Raw genomic sequence first — 21448 nt, 5'->3', positions numbered from 1 at the left:
CCTCCAGGAGAACTAGCAGAGTATAGCAGTTTTGTTCCACCAGATAGTTAAGTTATTGGCAGAATAAAACTTTACATTCTTTAGAGGGAATTATGCACCATACAACATGTCCAACACACAAAAATTACTAGACATGCAAAAAAATCAAAAAGCAATTAAAAGACAAAAAACCAAGAAATAGTCAAGAACAGACACAGTGGTAATTCATGTATTAGAGTTAGCATAAAAAGAGTTCAGATTAACTGTACAGTAATATGTTAATATAGAAAAAAGATAATGCAGTGAAAATATGGAAATATTTCAACAAAAAACTGGGATCTACAAAAAGAAAGCAAATGGACACTGTAGCACTGCAAAATGTAGTTTTTAACTGAAATTAAAAACTCATTGTATAGTCTTAAGAGTAGACTAGACCCAGCAGAAGATAAGAATTGTGAATTTGAAGACAGGTAAATAGAAGATATTCAAACTGAAGCAGAAGAGAAAAAAATGGGGGGAAAGACAAAGCATTAACAAGATGTGAAGCATGGCCAAAAAAGTCTAATGCACCATTCCTTAAAATGCTAAAAGGAAAAACAAAAAAGGATAATGTGTAGTCCCAGAAGAAGAGGAAAAAACAATGGGACAGAAACAATATTTGAAGAAATAATAGCTGAGAATATTCCAAATTTGATAAAAGGCAATGACCACAAATCTAAGAAACTCAGTAAAGCCCAAGCAGGATAAATACAAAGAAAATTATACCTAAATACATCACATTCAAACTGCTGAGTGTCTGAGAAAGAGTATCTTAAAAGAAGCCAGAGGGGGACTTCCCTGGCAGTCCAGTGGTTAAGACTCTGTGCTTCCACTGCAGGGGGGTGCAGGTTCGATCCCTGGCCAGGGAACTAACATCCTGCATGCTGCACAGCGTGGCCAAAAGAAAGAAGAAAAAAAAAGACGCACTTCCTTTAGGGAAGAACAATAAAAATGAAGAATTATTTCTTAATGGAAACCACACATGTGAGACAGAAATGGAATTCATGTTTAAAGTACTGAAACAAAAATTAACCCTAGAATTCTATGCCCAGGGAAAATACTTTTCAAAATAAAGGCATACACAGATAAACAAAAGCTTTAAGAATTCACTGCAGTATACTGATTTCTGCTCTTGGATTGTAGTGAGGTGGTATAATCCTAATTTGAGGTGATTATTACAGTATAGAAACTGTAATCCCTAGAGAAACCATTTTCTTAAAAAAAGAAACACACAAAGGAAAAAAGACACATATAGGACAGATGAAAAACAAACAGCAAGATGACAGACTTAAATCCAACTGTATAATGAACTTAATTACAGACAAAATAATAAGTCAATTAAAAGACGGTCAGGCTGGATAAAAACTATGACCCAACTATATGTTACTTAGAGGTAAGAAACACACTATAAATATAAGAACACAAATAGGTTGAAGCAAAAAAAAATGGAAAAGATATACCATGAAAATGCTAATCATAAAAAGGTAGATATACAGCCTGTGACTCTAGAGGCAGGGATGCCTGGACAAGATGGTGGAGTAGAAGGACCTGACCTCACCTCCTTTCACGGAAACACCAAAATCACAACTAACTGCTGAACAACCACTGACAAAAAAGGACTGGAACCTACCAAAAAAGATATTCTACTTCCAAAGACAAAGAAGCTGCAGTGAGACAGTAGGGGGGGGTGCATTCCTGATACAATCAAATCCCATAGCTGCCAGGTGGGTGACCCACAAATTGGAAAATATATTCACAAAGATTCTCCCACAGGAGTGAGAGTTCTGAGTCCCATGACAGGGTCCCCGGTCTGGGGGTCTGGATTGGGAGGAGGAGCCCTGAGAGCATCTGGTTTTGAAGGCCAGTGGGGCTTGATTGCTGGAAATCCACAGGACTGGGGGAAGCAGAAATATCACTCTTGGAGGGCACACACAAGGTTTCGTGTGCACACCAGGACCTGGGGAAAAAGCAGTGACTTCATAAGAGCCTCAGAGACCTACTTGCTGGTCTTGGAGAGTCTCCTGGGGAGGTGGGGGGCAGCTGTGGCTCACTGCAAGGACAAGGACACTGGGGTGGAGAAACTGAGGAGTATTCATTGGCGTGAGCTGTCTTGGAGGCCAACATTTTGACACCAAGACCTGGCCCCACCAGACAGCCCAAAGGCTCCAGTGCTGGGACACCACAGGACAACCAACCAACAGGGTGGGAACACAGCCCCATCCATCAGCAGTCAGGCTGCTTAAAGTTTTCTAAACCCACAGCCGCCTATAGACATGCCCCTTCCCACCAGACAGATAAGACCCAGCCCCACCCACCAGTGGGAAGGCACCAGACCCTCCCAACAGGAAGCTTGCACAAGCCTCTTAGACCAGCCTCATCCACCAGGGGGCAGACATCAGAAACAAGAGGAGCTATAATCCTGCAGGCTGTGCAATGCAAAAATAGAAAGTTAAAGAAAACAAGATGGCAGAGAAATATGGTCCAGAAGAAGGAACAAGATAAAAAAGAACAACTAAGTGAAGTGGAGACAGGCAATCTACCTGAAAAAGAATTCAGGGTAATGATAGTAAAGATGATCCAAGATATGGGAAAGAGAATTGAGACACAGACTGAAAAGATACAAGATATGCTTAACAAAAAGCTAGAAAATTTAAAAAACAGAGATGAACAATACAATAAGAGAAATGAAAAACACACTAGAAGGAATCAATAGCAGAATAAATGAGGCAGAAGAACAGATAAGTAACCTGGAAGACAGAATGGTGGAAATCACTGTCATGGAACACAATAAAGAAAAAAATGAAAAAAAACTGACAACAGTTTAAGACACATCTAGGGACAACATTAACTGCACCAACATTCACATTATAGGGGTTCCAGAAGGAGAGGAGAGAAAGGGCCTAGAAAGTATTTGAAATAATAGCTGAAAACTTCCCTTACATGGGAGAGGAAGCATTCACCCAAGTCTAGGAAGCACAGAGAGTCCCAGGCAGGATAAACCCAAGGAGGAACATGCCAAGACACATACTAATCGAACTGGCAAAAATTGAAGGCAAAGAGAAAATATTAAAAGCAACAAGGGAAAAGTAACAAATTACATACAAGGGAATCCCCATAAAGTTATCAGCTGATTTTCCAGCTGAAACTCTGCAGCCCAGAAGGGAGTGGCATGATACATTTAAAGTGATGAAAGGGAAAAACCTACAACCAGAAATACTATACCCAGTAAGGATCTCATTCAGATTCAATGGAGAAATTGAAAGCTTTACAGCAGGCAAAAGCTAAGAGAATTCAGCACCACCAAAAGGTCTTCACAACAAATGCTAAAGGAACTTCTCTAGGCGGGAAAGAAAAACCCACACCTAGAAACCAGAAAATTACAAATGGCAAAGCTCACCAGTAAAGGCAAACATAAAAGTAGGAAATCATCCACACAAAAATATGCTATCAAAACCAGCAACAGTTAGAAGAGGAGTATAAATGTAGCGTATTGGGAATATACTTGAAATTAAAAGATCAGCAACTTAAAAACAATTTTGTATACATATAGACTGATACATCAAAATCTTTTGTACCCACAAACCAAAAATCTACAATAGATATACACACAAAAAAGAATCCAAACACAACACTAAAAATAGTCACCAAATCACAAGAGAAGAGCACAAAAGAGGAAGAGAAGAAAAAAGACCTAAGAAAACAACCCCAAAACAACAAAAAGGCAATAAGGACATACATATCAGTAATTATCTTAAATTTAAATGAATTAAACACTCCAACCAAAAGACACAGACTGGCTGAATAGCTACAAAAACAAGACACGTATATATGCTGTCTACAAGAGACCCACTTCAGATGCAGAGACACATACAGACTGTAAGTGAGGGGGATGCAAAAAAGGTATTCCATGCAAATGGAAATCAAAAGAAAGCTGGAGTAGCAATACTTATATCAGACAAACTAGACTTTAAAATAAAGAATGTTACAAGAGACAAAGGACGTACATAATGATCAAGAGATCAATCCAAAAAGAAGATATAACAATTGCAAACACATATGCATCCAACCTAGAAGCACCTCAATATATACAGCAAATTACTAACAGCCATAAAAGGAGAAATCGACAGTAACACAGTAATAGTGAAGAACTTAAACACCCCACTTACATCAATGGACAGATCATCCAGACAAAATCCATAAGGAAACACAGACCTTAAATGACACATTAGACCACATGGACTTATTGATATTTATAGAGCATTCCATCCCAAAGTAGCAGAATACACTTTCTTCTCAAGTACTTGTGGAACATTCTCCAGGATAGATCACATGCTGGAGGCAAAGCGAGCCTCAGTAAATTTAAGAAAATTGAAATCTTATCAAATATCTTTTCTGAACACAACACTATAAGATTAGAAATCAACTACAAGAAAAAAACTGTAAAAAACACAAACACGTGGAGGCTAAACAATATGCTACTAAACAACAAATGGATCACTGAAGAAATCAAAGAGGAAATCAAGAAAAACCCAGAGACAAATTAAGACAAAAGCATGACAATCCAAAACCTATGGGACAAAACAAAAGCAGTTCTAAGAAGGAAGTTTATAGCAAAGCATTCTCACCTCAAGAAACAAGAGAAATCTCACAAAAACAACCTAACCTTACACCTAAAGCAAGTAGAGAAAAAACAACAAACAAAACACAGAATTAGCAGAAGGAAAGAAGTCATAAAGATCAGAGCAAAATAAATGCAATAGAGACAAAGAAAATTAAAGAAAAGATCAATGAAACTAAAAGCTGTTTCTCTGAAAAGGTAAACAAAATTGATAAACCTTTAGCCAGATTCATCAAGAAAAAAAAGGGAGAGTGCTCAAATCAGTAAAATTAGAAATGAAAAAGTTACAACAGACGCCACAAAAATACAAAGGCTCATAAGAGACTATTGCAAGCAACTATACGCCAATAAAATGGACAACCTAGAAGAAATGGACAAACTCTTAGAAAGGTACAACCTTCAAGACTGAACCAGGAAGAAATACAAAACATGAACAGACCAATCACAAGTACTGAAATTGAAAGTGTGATTAAAAAGATTCCAATAAACAAGAGTTCAGAACCAGATGGCTGCACAGGCAAATTCTATCAAGCATTAAGAGTTAACATCTATCCTTCTGAAACTCTTCCAAAAAATTGCAGAGGAAGGAACACTCCCAAGCTCATTCTACAAGGCCACCATCACCCTGATACCAAAACCAGACAAAGATACCACAAAAAGAAGAAAACTACAGGCCAGTATCACTCATGAACATAGATGCAAAAATTCAACAAAACAGTAGCAAACCAAATCCAACAATACATTAAAAGGATCATGATCACATGGGATTTATCCCAGGGATGCAAGGATTTTTCAATATCTGCAAACCACTGAATTAACAACCTGAAGAATATGCCACATTAACAACTTGAAGAATAAAAACCACATTATCTCAATAGATGCAGAAAAAGGGACTTCCCTGGTGGTCTAGAGGTTAAGACTTTGCCTTCCAATGCAGGGGGTGCAGGTTCAATCCCTGGTTGGGGAGCTAAGATCCTACATGCTTTGTGGCCACAAAACAAACAAAAAACATAAAAAACAGAAGCAATGTTGTAACAAATTCAATGAAGACTTTAAAAATGGTCCACATTAAAAAAAACCAAACAAAAAGCAAACTGAAAAAAAAAATAGATGCAGAAAAAGTTTTTGGCAAAATTCAACACCCATTTATGATAAAAATTTCTCCAGAAAATGGGCATAGAGGGAACCTACCTCAACATAATAAAGGCCATATACAACACACCCACAGCTAACATCATTCTCAATGGTGAAAAACTGAAAGCATTTCCTCTAAGATCAGGAACAAGACAAGGATGTCCACTCTCGCCACTATTATTCAACATAGTTTTGGAAGTCCTAGTCCCAGAAATAGGAGAATAAAAAGAAATAAAAGGAATCCACATTGGAAAACAAGAAGTAAAACTGTCACTGTTTGCAGATGACATGATACTATACTTAGAAAATCCTAAAAATGCTACCAGAAAACTACTAGAGCTCATCAATGACTCTGGTAAAGTTGCAGGATACAAAATTGATACACAGAAATCTACTGCACTCCTATACACTAAAAACGAAAGATCACAGAGAGAAATTAAGGAAACAATTCCATTTACCATCTCATCAAAAAGAATAAAATACCTAGGAATAAACCTACCTAAGGAGGCAAAAGACCTGTATTGAGAAAACTGTAAGATACTGATGAAAGAAATCAAAGATGACACATATGGAGAGATATACGATGGTCTTGGAGTGGAAGAATCAATACTGTCAAAATGACCATACTACCTAAAGCAATCTACAGATTCAACACAATCCTTATCAAATGACCAATGGCATTTTTTCACAGAAGTAGGAAAAAAATTTTTTTAATTTGTATGGAAACACAAAAAGACCCAGAATAGGGCTTCCCTGGTGGCGCAGTGGTTGAGAGTCCGCCTTCCAATGCAGGGTACACGGGTTTGTGCCCCGGTCTGGGAAGATCCCACATGCCGCGGAGCGGCTGGGCCCGTGAGCCATGGCCACTGAGCCTGTGCCTCCGGAGCCTGTGCTCCGCAATGGGAGAGGCCACAACAGTGAGAGGCCCGTGTACCACACACAAAAAAAAAAAGACCCAGAATAGCCAAAACAATCCGGAGAAAGGAAAACAGAGCTGGAGGAATCAGGCTCCCTGACTTCAGACTATACTACAAAGCTACAGTAATCAAACCAGTATGGTACTGGTACAAAAACAGAAATAATAGATCAGTGCAACAGGATACAAAACCCAGAGATAAACCCATGCACCTATGGTCGATTAATCTACGACAAAGGAGGCAAAAACATACAAAGGAGAAAAGACAGTCCCTTCAATAAATGGTGCTGGGAAAACTGGACAGCTACACGTAAAAGAATGACATTAGAACATTCTCTAACACCATACACAAAAACAAACTCAAAACGGATTGAAGAGCTAAATGTGAGGTCAGATACCATAAAACTCTTGGAGGAAAACAGGCAGAACACTCTGATATAAATGGCAGCAGTATCTTTTTTGATCCACTGCCTAGAGGAATGAAAATAAAACAACAATAAACAAATGGGACCTAATTAAAGTTAAAAGCTTTTGCACAAGAGCTAAACAGAGATTTTTCCAAAGAAGACATATAAAATGCCGAAAAGCACATGAAAAAATGCTCAACATTGCTAATTATTAAAGAAATGCAAATCAAATCTACAACAAAGTATCACCTCAGAACAGTGAGAATGGCCATCATCAAAAAGTCTACAAACAACAAATGCTGGAGAGTATGTGGAGAAAAGAGAACCCTCCTACACTGCTGGTGGGAATTTTAAATTGGTACTGCCACTATGGAGAACAGCACAGAGGTTCCTTAAAAAACTAAAAATAGAGCTACCACATGACCCAGCAATCCCACTCCTTGGCATATATCCAAAGAAAAGCGTACTTCAAAAAGATACATGCACCCCAATGTTCACTGCAGCACTATTTACAATAGCCAAGACATGGAAGCAACCTAAGTATCCATCAACAAAGGAACTGATAAAGAAGACGTGGTACACACACACACACACACACACACACACACACACACACACAGAGGAATATTACTCAGCCATAAAAAATAATGAAATAATGCCCTTTGAAGCAACATAGATGGATCCAGAGATTATCATACTAAGTGAAGTAAGTCAGAGAAAGAAAAATATATATCACACATGTAAAATCTAAAAAAATGATACAAATGAACTTATTTACAAAACAGAAAGACCCACAGACTTAGCAAACAAATTTATGGTTACCAAAGTGGAAAGGTGGGGAGAGGGATAAATTAGGAGATTGGGATTAACATATACACACTACTCTATAACAGGGGGGCGGAGTCAAGATGGCAGTGTGGGAAGACGCAGAGTTCACATCTCCCCACAACTAGGGCACCTGCCAGACACTGGTGGGGGACCTTGACGCCCAAGGAGACAGGAGGAACACCCAAGCAAACCGGTAGGACGTGGGGGGACTGAGGGGGGAGGAGAAGTGGAGTCCAGACAGGACCAGCACCCTGAGGGGTGGCTGAGAGTGGGAGAGGGGTTCCCGTGCCTGGAAGGACCCTTGGGGGCTCAGAGCAGGGGGGAGTGTGCCCACCATTTCCCCTGCCCAATGGTCTGGGGAAGTCTGCCTGGATCTTGGGCCAGGTCCTATGCCCTCAGAGGCCCCCTCTGGGCCGCATTGGTCCTAGGGGCAAGGAGGCAGGCCGGGGGAGAACAGGAGAAGCAGGAAGGAGGGGCCCTCCAGGACCAGAGGAGCAGGAGAGGAGTGGAAGGCATTGGCCCCACCCGCTCTGGCCCGGGAAGCCTGCTGAGCTCCCATGCCGGGTCCCCCACCCTCCAAAGCCCCCTCCAGGCCACGTGGGTCCTGGGGGCACAGAAAAGCTGGGGGAGAACAGGAGGTCGGGGGGAGAACGCAGGTGGGAGAGGCCCTCCAGGACCAGAGGAGCAGGAGAAGAGTGGAAAGTGTGGACCCACCCACTCAGGCCCAGGAAGCCTGCTGGGCTCCCTGGTGGCGTCCCCCACTCTCAGAGACGAGAGGCATGCCTTGGCCCCTTCTGTTCCGCTGAGCTTCAGCTCCACCCCCCTACACTGCCCAGGGCCTTTTCCAGCCCTGTAGGTCCTAACCATAGGCCCCGCCTACCACACAAACCCTGCCCCTGCTTAGGCCCCGCCCTCCACAGCCAAGGCCTTTTCCACTATTTTTTTTTCTTCTCTTTTTTACTATTGTGGTTCTGTTTTACCTTCCGGTTGTTATTTCATCTATATTTTTATTTTTATATTCTTTCTAACATATCTATTAGTTTCCTAGTCTCAATTTATTTTCTTAACTCTTTGTTATTAGTTTTTTCTTTTTTTTCCACCATGCACGGCTTGCAGGATCTTGGTTCATTAGCTGGGGGTTGGGCCAAAGCTCCTGCGGTGGGAGCTCTGAGTCCGAACCACTGTACTGACAGAGAATGTCAGACCCCAAGGAATATTCATCGAAGTCGCCTGGAGGTCATCATATCAGCACCAAGACCCAGCTTTACCCAACAGCCTACAAACTACAGTGTTGGAAGCTTCAGGCCAAACAAGCTGTAAGACAGGAACACAATCCCACCAATCAAAAAAAAAAAAACAAAAAGAGAGCAAAAAATTATGTCACAGATGAAGCAAGGTAAAAACCTACAAGATCAAATAAATGAAGAGGAAATACGCAATCTACCTGAAAAAGAAATCAGAGTAATGAAAGTAAAGATGATTTAGAATCTCAGAAATAAAATGGAGGCACGGACTGAGAAAACACAGGAAATGTTTAACAAAGATCTAGAAGAACTAAAGAACAAACAGAGATGAACAACACAATAAATGAAATGAAAACTACACTAGAAGGAATCTATAACAAGATCACATAGTCATTATACACTCTACTGTTCGTTTACCTTGTATTTCTCATTTATTCTCAATTCTATGAAAATTTTACATATTTAATTATCACCACTGATTGTGATGTAGCTCTCTCTTCGTTATGGCTGTTCGAAGTTCAATCTCCAGGTGATTCTTCAGGAAGGCCTCAGGCTTCCTCTGAATTATTAAATGCTAATCACAGTTTAAAAAAAAAGGAATCAATAACAGAATAAAAGAGGCAGAAGAGAAAGTAAGTAAGCTGGAAGACAAAATGGTGGGAATAACTGCCAAGGAGCAGAATAAAGAAAAAAGAATGAAAATAACTGAAGACAATCTCAGACACCTCAGGGACAATACTAAACGCACCAACATTCAAATTACAGGTCCCAGAAGAAGAAGAGAAAAAGAAAGGGTCTGAGAAAATATTTGAAGAGCTTTATAGTGGAAAACTTCCCTAATATGGGAAAGGAAATAGTCACTGAAGTCCAGGAAGCACAGAGAGTCCCATATAGGATAAACCCTAGGAGAAAGATACCAAGACATGTTAATCAAACTAACAAAATGTAATTTAAAAAAATATTAAAAGCAGCAAGAGAAAAACAAAAAGTAACATACAAAGGAATCCTCATAAGGTTATCAGCTGATTTTTCAGCAGTAACTCTGCAGGCCAGAAGGAAGTGGTAGAATATACTTAAAGTGATGAAAGAAAAAACATACAACCAAGATTACTCTATGCAGCAAGATCAGATTAGACGGAGATCAAAAGCTTTTCAGACAAGCAAAAGTTAAAGGAATTCAGCACCACCAAACCAGCTTTACAGCAAATGCTAAAGAAACTTCTCTAGGCGGGAAACACAAGAGAAGAAAAAGACCCACAAAAACAAACCTAAAACAATTAAGAAAATGGTAATAGGAACATACATATTGATAATAACCTTAAATGTAAATGGACTAAGTGCCTCAACCAGAAGACACACACTGGCTGAATACATACAAAAACAAGACCCATATATATGCTGTCTACAAGAGACCCACTTCAGACCTAGGGACACATACAGACTGAAAGTGAAGGGATAGAAAAAGATATCCCATGCAAATGGAAATCAAAAGAAAGCTGGAGTAGCAATAGTCGTATCAGATAAAAGAGACAAAGGACACTACATAATGATCAAGGGATCAATCCAAGAAGAAGATATAACAATTATAAATATTTATGCACCCAACATAGGAGCACCTCAATACATAAGGCAAATGTTAACAACCATGAAAGGGAAAATCGACAGTAACACAATAATAGTAGTGGATTTTAACACCCCACTTATAACAATAGACAGATCATCCAAACAGAAAATAAATAAGGAAACACAAGCTTTAAATGACACAATAGATGAGAAAGATTTAACATTCCACCCCAAAGTGGCAGAATACACTTTTTCTCAAGTGCACAAGGAACATTCTCCAGGATAGATCACATCTTGGGTCACAAATTAAGCCTTGGAAAATTTAAGAAAATTGAAATTGTATCAAGCATCTTTTCTGACCACAATGCTATGAGATTGGAAATCAATTACCAGAAAAAAACTGTAAAAACCACAAATACATGGAGGCTAAACAGTGTGCTACTATATAACCAAGAGATCACTGAAGAACTCAAAGAAAAAATGAAAAAATACACAGAAACAAATAACAATGAAAACACGACAACCCAAAACCTATGGGACGCAGCAAAAGCAGTTGTTAGAAGGAAGTTTATAGCAATTCAATCTCACCTCAATAAACAAGAAAAATCTCAAATAAATAATCTGACTCTACACTTAAAACAACTAGAGAAAGAAGAACAAAGAAAACCCCAAGTCAGTAGAAGGAAAAAAATCATAAAGATCAGAGCAGAAATTAATGAAACAGAAACACAGAAAACAATAGCAAAGATCAATAAAACTAAAAGCTGGTTCTTTGAGAAGATAAACAAAATTGATAAACCCTTACCCAGACCCACCAAGAAAAAAAGGGAGAGGATGCAATTCAATAAAATTTAAAATGAAAAAGGAGAAATCACAACTGACACCACAGAAATACAAAGGATTGTAAGAGACTACTACAAACAGCTATATGCCAATAAAATGGACAACCACAAAGAAATGGACAAATTCTTGTAAAGGTACAATTTTCCAAGACTGAACCAGGAAGAATTAGAAAATGTAAACAAACCTACCACAGTCATGAAATTGAAACCGTAATTAAAAATCTTCCAACAAACAAAAGTCCAGGACCAGATGGCTTCACAGACGATTTCTATCAAACATTTAGAGAAGAGCTAACACCAATCTTTCTCATACTCTTCCAAAAAATTGCAAGGGAAGAACACTCCCAAATTCATTCCACAAAGCCACCTTTACGCTGATACCAAAACCAGAAAAAGGTATCACAAAAAAAAGAAAATTATAGACTAATATTACTGATGAACATAGATGCAAAAATCCTGAAGAAAATACTAGCAAACAGAATCAAACAAGATATTAAAAGGATCATACAGCATGATCAAATGGGATTTACCCCAGGGATGCAAGGATTCTACAATATACAGAAATCAATCAGTATGATACACCATATTAACAAATTAAGGAATAAAAACCATAGTATCATCTCAATAGATGCAGAAAAAGCTTGTCACAAAATTCAACACCCATTTATAATAAAAACTCTCCAGAAAATGGGCATAGAGCAAACCTACCTCAACATAATAAGGGCCATATATGACAAACCCACGGCAAACATCATACTCAATGTGAAAAACTGAAAGCATTTCCACTAAGATCAGGAACAAGACAAGGATGTCCACTATCACCACTCTTATTCAGCATAGTTTTGGAAGTCATGGCCATGGCAATCAGAGAAGAAGAAGAAATAAAAGGAATACAAATTGGAAAAGAAGGAGTAAAACTGTCACTGTTTGCAGATGACATGATACATACACAGCAAATCCTAAAGATGCTACCAGAAAATTACTAGAACTAATCAATGAATTTGGTAAGGATACAAAATTAATGCACAGCAATCTCTGGCATTCTTATACCCTAACACTGCAAAATCAGAAAGAGAAATTAAGGAAACACTCCCATTTACCATTGCAACAAAAAGAATAAAATACCTAGGAATAAACCTACCTAAGGAGGGGAAAGACTTGTACTTTGAAAACTGTAATACACTGATGAAAGAAACCAAAGACGACATAAACAGATGGAGAAATATACCATGTTCTTGGATTAGAAGAATCAATACTGTGAAAATGACTACACTACCAAAAGCAATCTACAGATTCAATGCAATCCCCATCAAACTACCAATGGCATTCTTCACAGAATTAGAACAAAAAATCTTACAATTCGTATGGAAACACAAAAGACCCTGAATAGCTAAAGCAATCTTGAGAAAGAAAAATGGAGCTGGAGGAATCAGGCTCCCGACTTCAAACTATACTACAAAGCTATAGTAATCAAGAGAGTATGGTACTGGCACAAAAAGAGAAATATAGATCAATGGTACAGGATAGAATGCCCAGCGATAAACCCACTCACATATAGTCACCTAACTTATGACAAAGGAGGCAAAAATATACAATGGAGAAAAGACAGCCTCTTCAATAAGTGGTGCTGGGAAAACTGGACAGCTACATGTACAAGAATGAAATCAGAACACTACCTAACACCATACACAAAAATAAACTCCAAATGGATTAAAGACCTAAATGTAAGACCAGACACTGTAAAACTCTTAGAGAAAAACATAGGAAAAACATTTTTTGTTTGTTTGTTTGTTTTGCGGTACGTGGGCCTCTCACTGTTGTGGCCTCTCCCGTTGCGGAGCACAGGCTCCGGACGCGTAGGCTCAGCGGCCATGGCTCACGGGCCCAGCCGCTCCGCGGCATGTGGGATCTTCCCGGACCGGGGCACGAACCCACGTCCCCTGCATCGGCAGGCGGACTCTCAACCACTGTGCCACCAGGGAAGCCCGGATAAACACTTTTTGACATAAAGTACGGCAAGATCTTTTTTGACCCACCTCCTGGAGTAATAAAAATAAAAACAAATATAAACAAATGAGGCCTAATTAAACTTAAAACCTTTTGCACAGCAAAGGAAACCATAAACAAGATGAAAGACAACCCTCAGAATGGGAGGAAATATCTGCAAGTGAAACAACAGACAGAGGATCAATCTCTAAAATATACAAACTGCTCATGGAGCTCAATATCAAAAAAACAAACAACCCAATTAAAAAAGGGATGGAAGACCTAAATAGACATTTCACCAAAGAAGACAAAGAGATGACCAAGAGGCACATGAAAAGATGGTCAACATCACTAATTATTAGAGAAATGCAATTAAAACTACAATGAGGTATCACCTCACACTGGTCAGAAAGGCCATTATCAAAAAATCTAGACACAGTAAATGCTGGAAAGGGTGTGGTGAAAAGGGAACCCTGCTGCACTGTTGGTGAGGATGTAAACTGATACAACTACTAGGGAGAACAGTATGGAGGTTCCTTAAAAAACTAAAAATTGAACTAGCATATGACCCAGCTATCGCACTACTGGGTATATACCCTGAGAAAACCATAATTCAAAAAGAGACATGTACCACAATGTTTACTGCAGCACTATTTACATTAGCCAGGACATGGAAGCAACCTAAATGTCCATCAACAGATGAATGGATAAAGAAGATGTGGCACGTGTATACAATGGAATATTACTCAGCCATAAAAAGAAACAAAATTGAGTTACTTGTAGTGAAGTGGATAGACCTAGAGTCTGTCATACAGAGTGAAGTAAGTCAGAAAGAGAAAAACAAATACCATATGCTAACGCATATATACGGAATCTAAAAAAAATAAATGGCATTGATGAACCTAGTGGCAGGGCAGGAATAAACATAGACACAGAGAATGGAGTTGAGGTCATGGGGAGGGGAGAGGGAAGCTAGGGCGAAATGAGAGCGGCATCAACATATATACACTACCAGATGTGAAACAGATAGCTACTGGGAAGCAGCCGCATAGCACAGGGAGATCAGCTCGCTGCTATGTGACGACCTAGAGGGGTGGGATAGGGAGGGTGGGAGGGAGGCTCAAGAGGGAGGGGATATGGGGATATATGTATGCATATGACTGATAAACTTTGTTGTACAACAGAAACTAACACAGTGTTGTGAAGCAATTATACTCCAATAAAGATGTATTTTAAAAAAGTAAACGAAATAAAATCAAGTGGGTAATCAGGGACTTCCCTGGTGGTCCAGTGGGTAAGACTCTGCGCTCCCAATGCAGGTGGCCTGGGTTCGATCCCTGGTCGGGGAACTAGATCCCACATGCATGCTGCAACTAAGAAGTCTGCATGCCGCAACTAAAGATCCTGTGTGCTGCAACGAAGATCCTGCATGCTGCAACTAAGACCAGGCGCAACCAAAATAAATAAATAAATATTTATTTTAAAAAGGTAATCAAAAAGGATCTACTGTATAGCACAGTGTACTCTAATAACCTATATGGGAATAGAATCTGAAAAAGAATAGATATATGTATGTTTAACTAAATCACTTTGCTGTACACCTGAAACACAGCATTGTAAATCAAATATACTCCAATATAAAATAAAAAGTTTTTTAAAAAGGTAGGTATGGCTATATTTAAATCAGACGAGGGGTATGACCAGAGGTAAAGAGGGACATCCCAAAATGATAGAACAGTAAATCCATCTGGAAGATAGAAAAATCGTAAGTGTGCATGCACTCAATAAATGTACATGAACTCAATACAGCTTCAAATTACATCAAGCAAAAACTGACAGAACTAAAGTGAAGAATGGACAAGTCCACATTCATATTATCTATCAACCAAGTATCAGATCAGAATGAAGACATTTTCAGAAAAGCAAAGTTTAAAAAAATATATGTCTCACATACCCTTTCTCAAGAAGCTACTGAAGAATCTACTCCAATAAAAGAGTAATTCAAAAAAGACAAAGACAGGGGAAAAGGCAAACAAAAGATCAATAGGAAAGGTGAAGGAAATCCCTAGGAGGAGTTTGAAGGACATTGCAGAATGGTAGTGATTCTCTATTAATACTAAATTGTTTGTCATACAGATTGGAATAGTGTGATTCAAAAGCAGGTATTTTGAGGGCCGTCATAAGATGCCTACTGGCATCGTATCATCTTGTTAACCTGAGGGCAGAATACCCTGATGATCCCGGTCCAGCTTCTTATCTGTTGGGGTTGGTTTAACTTTGGTTTGGCTTGTCTTGAACAAGTCCTGATGACATCTATCTCTCCCCTCCACACCAGGCTGACTTGGATCACATGAGGACACTCATTTCATCTCACAGAAGTACTCTGCTTTGATCTACTCCTGAGAGTTGGCAGTTGACTAGTGAGCTAAGAAGCAGAGAACACTGAGCAGCCCACTCACTCTAATTATATTCTTGTCAGACATTCAATACCTGATTCACACTCTGACCCTGCCAGATGGTCCAACCATGTGAGCCCTATGTTTTCCTATGTTTTTCATGACCTTGCCAATGACTTCTCCAAATGAGATTTTTGTAAACTCTCAGAAAAACTGAGGCCAGACTATGACTCAGAGACTCTATTCAGCTCATCTCCCAGGAGCCTTTATTCAATAGTAGCAGAATTTCTACACACAATTAGATTTGTGCTTGCTTGATAAGTTTTGCCACATTGCTCCCCAGTAAGTCTGTACCATTTTTTACTACCACAAACAATGCATGAGTGGTTTCACCACTCTATAGCTAACACTGGCTAATATATCTTGAAAAAACAATGATAAAAATCTTAAGTCTTGCTAAAGGAAACATGGGTACATAAAAGGACATCTTTTAGACTGTATACATGTAGAAAAAGAAAAAAAAACTCCACCAGACAAAAAATTATGCAATATAAATTGCAGTTATAGTTTTTCAAAACTGAATTTTGTATTGATTAGGGATATATAAATACATGGTAAAATCTTTGAGGAAAGCAAGGGAATAAATAACAAAAATGTCAAGATAGTGGCTACCTACTAGCAGGATTCAATCAGAGAATGTAACATAAAGAACAGATAGGGACTTCCCTGGTGGCGCAGTGGTTAAGATTCCATGCTCCCAATATGCAGGGGGCCCGGGTTCGATCCCTGGTCAGGGAACTAAATCCCACATGCATGCCACAACTAAGAGTTTGCATGCCGCAACTAAGGAGTTGGCGAGCCACAACTAAGGAGCCCACCTGCTACAACTATGGAGCTCGCAAGTAAGACCCAGCACAACCAAATAAATAAATATTTTTAAAAAAGAACAGATAATGTTCTATTTCTTAATGTGAGTGCCCATTTATTCTTTAATGTACACATATTTTTATACATGTTATAACATGTATAAAGAGTATTATAATGCTTTATACCCTCATCTGTACACATATTACATTACACAATAAAAAAAATCAGAAAAAAATGAGGAAACTCTATGCTCTGATATGGAAAGACTTCAAAAATATGTTACTGAGTGATAAAAACACACATAATCAAAAGAATGAAAAGACAAAGACATCTTTGCAACACACATATCTGATAAAGGATTGATATCCTAAATATATAAAGAACTCTCAAAACTCAACAATATGAAAACAAACAACCTGATTTTAAAATGGGCCAAAGTGCAGCCTGTATGGAAAACAGTATGGAGGTCCCTCAGAAAACTAAAAATAGAATTACCATATGATCCAGCAATCCCACTCCTGGGCATATATCACCAGACAAAACTATAATTCAAAAAGATACATGCACCCCTATGTTCATAGCAGCACTATTCACAATAGCCAAGACATGGAAGCAACCTAACTGTCCACTGACAGAGGAATGGATAAAGATATGGTACATATATACAATGGAATACTATTCAGCCATAAAAAGAATGAAAAAATGCCATTTGCAGCAACACGGATGGACCTAGAGATTATCATACTAAATGAAATAACTCAGGCAGAGAAAGACAAGTATCATATGATATCACTTATATGTGGAATCTAAGATATGACACAAATGAACCTTTCTGTGAAACAGAAACAGAATCACGGGTTGGGGGAGAGATGGAGTGGGAGGTTGGGGTTAGCAGATGTAAGCTATTATATAAACAACAAGATCCTACTGTATAGCACAGGAAACTATATTCAATATCCTATGTTAAATCTTAATGGAAAAGAATATTTTAAAAAAACAATGTATATATAACTGAATAACTTTGCTGTACAGCAGAAATTAACACAGTATTGTAAATCAACTATACTTCAATAAAACAAATTTTTAAAAAGGGCCAAAGACCTTAACAGACACCTCACTAAAGAAGATATACAGGTGGCAAATAAACACACATAAAGATATTCAACATCACGTCATATCATCAGAGAATTATAAATTACAACAACAATAAAACACTGTTAAATGCCTATTAAAGTGGCCAAAGTTCAGGACTTCCCTGGTGGTCCAGTGGGTAAGACTCCATGCTCACAATGCAGGGGGCCCAGGTTTGATCCCCAGTTGGGGAACTAGATCCTGCACGCATGCCGCAACTAAGAAGCCTGCATGTCACAACTAAGACCCGGTGCAGCCTAAATAAATAAATAATAAATAAATGAATATAAAATAATTTTTTTTTAAAAAGTGGGGCTTCCCTGGTGGCACAGTGGTTGAGAATCTGCCTGCTAATGCAGGGGACAGGGGTTTGAGCCCTGGTCTGGGAAGATCCCACATGCTGCAGAGCAACTAGGCCCGTGAGCCACAACTACTGAGCCTGCGCATCTGGAGCCTGTGCTCCGCAACAAGAGAGGCCACAATAGTGAGAGGCCCGTGCACCGCGATGAAGAGTGGCCCCCGCTTGCCACAACTAGAGAAAGCTCTCACACAGAAACGAAGACCCAACACAGCTAAAAATAAATAAGTAAAAAGCCAAGCATTTGAAGCCCTTTAAAAAAAGAAAAAAAGTGGCCAAAGCTCACAACACTGACAACACCAAATGCTGACGAGGATGTGGAGCAACGGGAACTGTCACTCACTGCTGGTGGGAATGCAAATGTTACAGCTACTCTGGAAGACAGTCTGGCAGTTTCTCACAAAACTACACATATTCTTGCTGTACACACTGGCAATTGTGTTCCTCAGCATTTACCCAAATGATTAACTTATATCCACACAAAACACTGCACAGAGATGTTTACAGCAGCTTAATTCATAATTGTCAAAACTTGGCAACAACCAAGATGTCCTTCAATTGCTGAATGGTTAAATAAATGGTAGTACATCCAGACAATGGAATATTATTCAGTGATAAAAAGAAGTGAGCTATCAAGCCATGAAAACACATGGAGGAACTTCAAATGCGTATTACTAAGTGAAAGAAACCAATTTGAAGAGGCTACATACTGACTGATTCCAACTGTATGATGTTCTAGAAAAGGCAAAACTAGGGGGACAGTAAAAAAAAAAAAAAATCAGTGGTTTCCAGGTGCTCAAGGAAAGTGGGGGAGGGATGAATAGATGGAGCACAGGGGATTTTGTGGGCAGTGAAACTATTCTGTAAGATATGATAATGGAGGATACACGTCATTATGTATTTGTCAAAACGCACAGAATGCATGACACCAAAAGCAAACCTAATGTAAACTATGGACTTTACTTAAAGTATCACTATTGGCTCATCAACTGTAACAGGTATACCCCATTAACGTAAGATGTTAGTAACAGGGGAAACTGTGCAGAGGGAGAAAAGGAGTATATGGGAACTCTGTACTTTTCACTTAAATTTTCCATAAGCCCAAAACTGCTCTAAAAAATTAAGTCTGTTCATTAAAAGTAAAACAAAACACATATAAATAGAACAGTATGATTAATATGCTCTCTTATAATAACCTGTACTTATACTTGTGTAAATATGTACAAATACATTCTGCAATGCCATTCAAGAAAGTAATGACAATGGAACTCATGGAAATTAGGGGGAGAATTTAAATATACATCCGGATATTTAGTGAGTTCTCTAGCATCATGCTAATCTGACCAGAAAAATAAAATACACACTATAGTACCCTGAAGAATGCTATATGAAATAACAAGAGACAAAATAATAAGCTGTTAATTTTTTTTTCTGGGATGCTGTTCAAAACACCATCTATATGAAGGTCCATAAAATTTATTCAGACCTAACACTAGAGAACCAAGGAAATGGTATTCAAAATCAATGCAAGACATTTAACTTGATTTACTTTTTGGCTGATGGTATTGATTATTCTTACTATGTTTTCCTGAGTTTTACTCATTTATACCTTTCTATTTCATCTTCTAGGTCCTTATAAACTTCCTCAAATGCACAGAAAAATAAAATTGGGAATAAACAAACAACTCACCTGGGATTTGTTCATTTTCTACAGCTTTTGGGTAAAGGCAGAGAACTATGAAGGCAGAACTGAAATAGAGGAAAAAGAAAGGTATTGTTATTAAGATCTGACCTGCCTCAGAACTTCTAGAATGGACTTGTTTGGAAATCCTTACACATTACCTGAGAAAATACCACCTCCTGAGCTAGTCCTTTTGCCTGTTCAGAAGGGGCAAAAAGGATCATGCTGGCAGCACTCACTTTCAATCAAACATTATGAAATATCTGAAAAGGTAAGACAAAGACAACCCACTATCAACTGACAAAACAGTGAAAAGAAACCATGATTGATTAAATTATTGGACAGGGAATTTAAAACTATGATTCATATATTAAAGCTTTAACGGAAAAGATTTACAAAATGAATGAACAGAGAATTTCGAGATGGAAACTTCAAGAAAAAAATGGAAATGCTAAGAAAAGCACAGTAACAGAGTTGAAAGAATACCTTCAATAGGTATTACAACAGAGTTGAGGAAATTTTCAGTAAATCTGAAGATAGGTCAAAAGAAATTACCCAAACTGAGACACAAAGAGAAAGCAAAGGGGGAAAAAAAAGGACAGAGAATCCAAGGGCTGTAGTACAATATCAAATGGCCTAACAAAAATGTATTGGGATCCCAGGGACTTTCCTGGTGGTCCAGTAGTAAAGAATCTTTCTCCCAATGCAGGGAACGCAGGTTCGATCCCTGGTTGGGGAGCTAAGATCCCACATGCCGTGGGGCAATTAAGCCCTTGCACCACAACTACTGAGCTCACAAGCCTCAACTAGAGAGCCCGCGTGCCGCAAACGACACAGCACACGCACCACAACTAGAGAGAGAAAAACCTGCATGCCACAGCTAGAGAGAAGCCCATGTGCTGCAATGAAGTGCCCGCGTGCTACAACGAAAGATCCCACGTGCTGCAACTAAGACCTGACATAGCCAAAAATAAATTAAATAAATAAATAAATAATCTTTTAAAAAATGTATTGGAATCCCAAAAGAAGAGAAAATGGGACAGAAGAAGTGCTGAAGACATAATGACCAAGGATTTTCCAAAAATACTGAATGATATCAAACCACAGATCCAAGAAACTCAGATAATTTATCCAAAAAGTATAAATATCAAAAAACAAAATAAAATGGACACACCTGGACATACCATATTCAAACCAATGGAAACCAAAGTTAGAGAGAAATTCTTGAAAGCAGCCAGAAAAAAAACCTGACACGTTACATACAGGCATACCTCATTTTATTGCTCATCACAGATTGCCTTTTTTTTTTTTAAACAAATTGAAGGTTTGTGGTAACTTTGCATTGTCAGATGATGGTCAGCATTTTTTAGTAATAAAGTACTTTTAAATTAAGGTATCCACATTGTTTTTTAGACATAATGATATTGCACACTTAACAGACTGCAGTAAAGGTAAAACA

At 38.6% G+C, this 21448-nt stretch overlaps 1 protein-coding gene across 5 annotated transcripts in view; it reads right to left on the bottom strand.

Annotated features, from left to right (window-relative positions):
• ZFP1 (ZFP1 zinc finger protein) overlaps positions 1-21448 on the bottom strand; it is a 66556-nt gene that overhangs the window by 11822 nt on the left and 33286 nt on the right. For 2 of the 5 annotated variants that reach the window (XM_032611878.1, XM_032611879.1), the window contains 2 exons: positions 20151-20252; positions 19999-20057 (listed from right to left, as the gene is read on the bottom strand). In XM_032611878.1, the coding sequence (XP_032467769.1) occupies positions 19999-20013 (15 nt within the window). In that variant the 5' untranslated portion in view covers positions 20014-20057; positions 20151-20252. The remainder of the gene's footprint in view (positions 1-19998; positions 20058-20150; positions 20253-21448) is intronic. The other 3 variants (XR_004346781.1, XM_032611877.1, XM_032611880.1) reach the window with 2 other exon arrangements.

This window comes from Phocoena sinus, chromosome 19 (assembly GCF_008692025.1).
Source record: "Phocoena sinus isolate mPhoSin1 chromosome 19, mPhoSin1.pri, whole genome shotgun sequence".
Classification (NCBI taxonomy): domain Eukaryota; kingdom Metazoa; phylum Chordata; class Mammalia; order Artiodactyla; family Phocoenidae; genus Phocoena; species Phocoena sinus.
The sequence above is the reverse complement of the archived record's forward strand: the minus strand, read 5'-3'. Positions and strand labels throughout refer to the sequence as shown.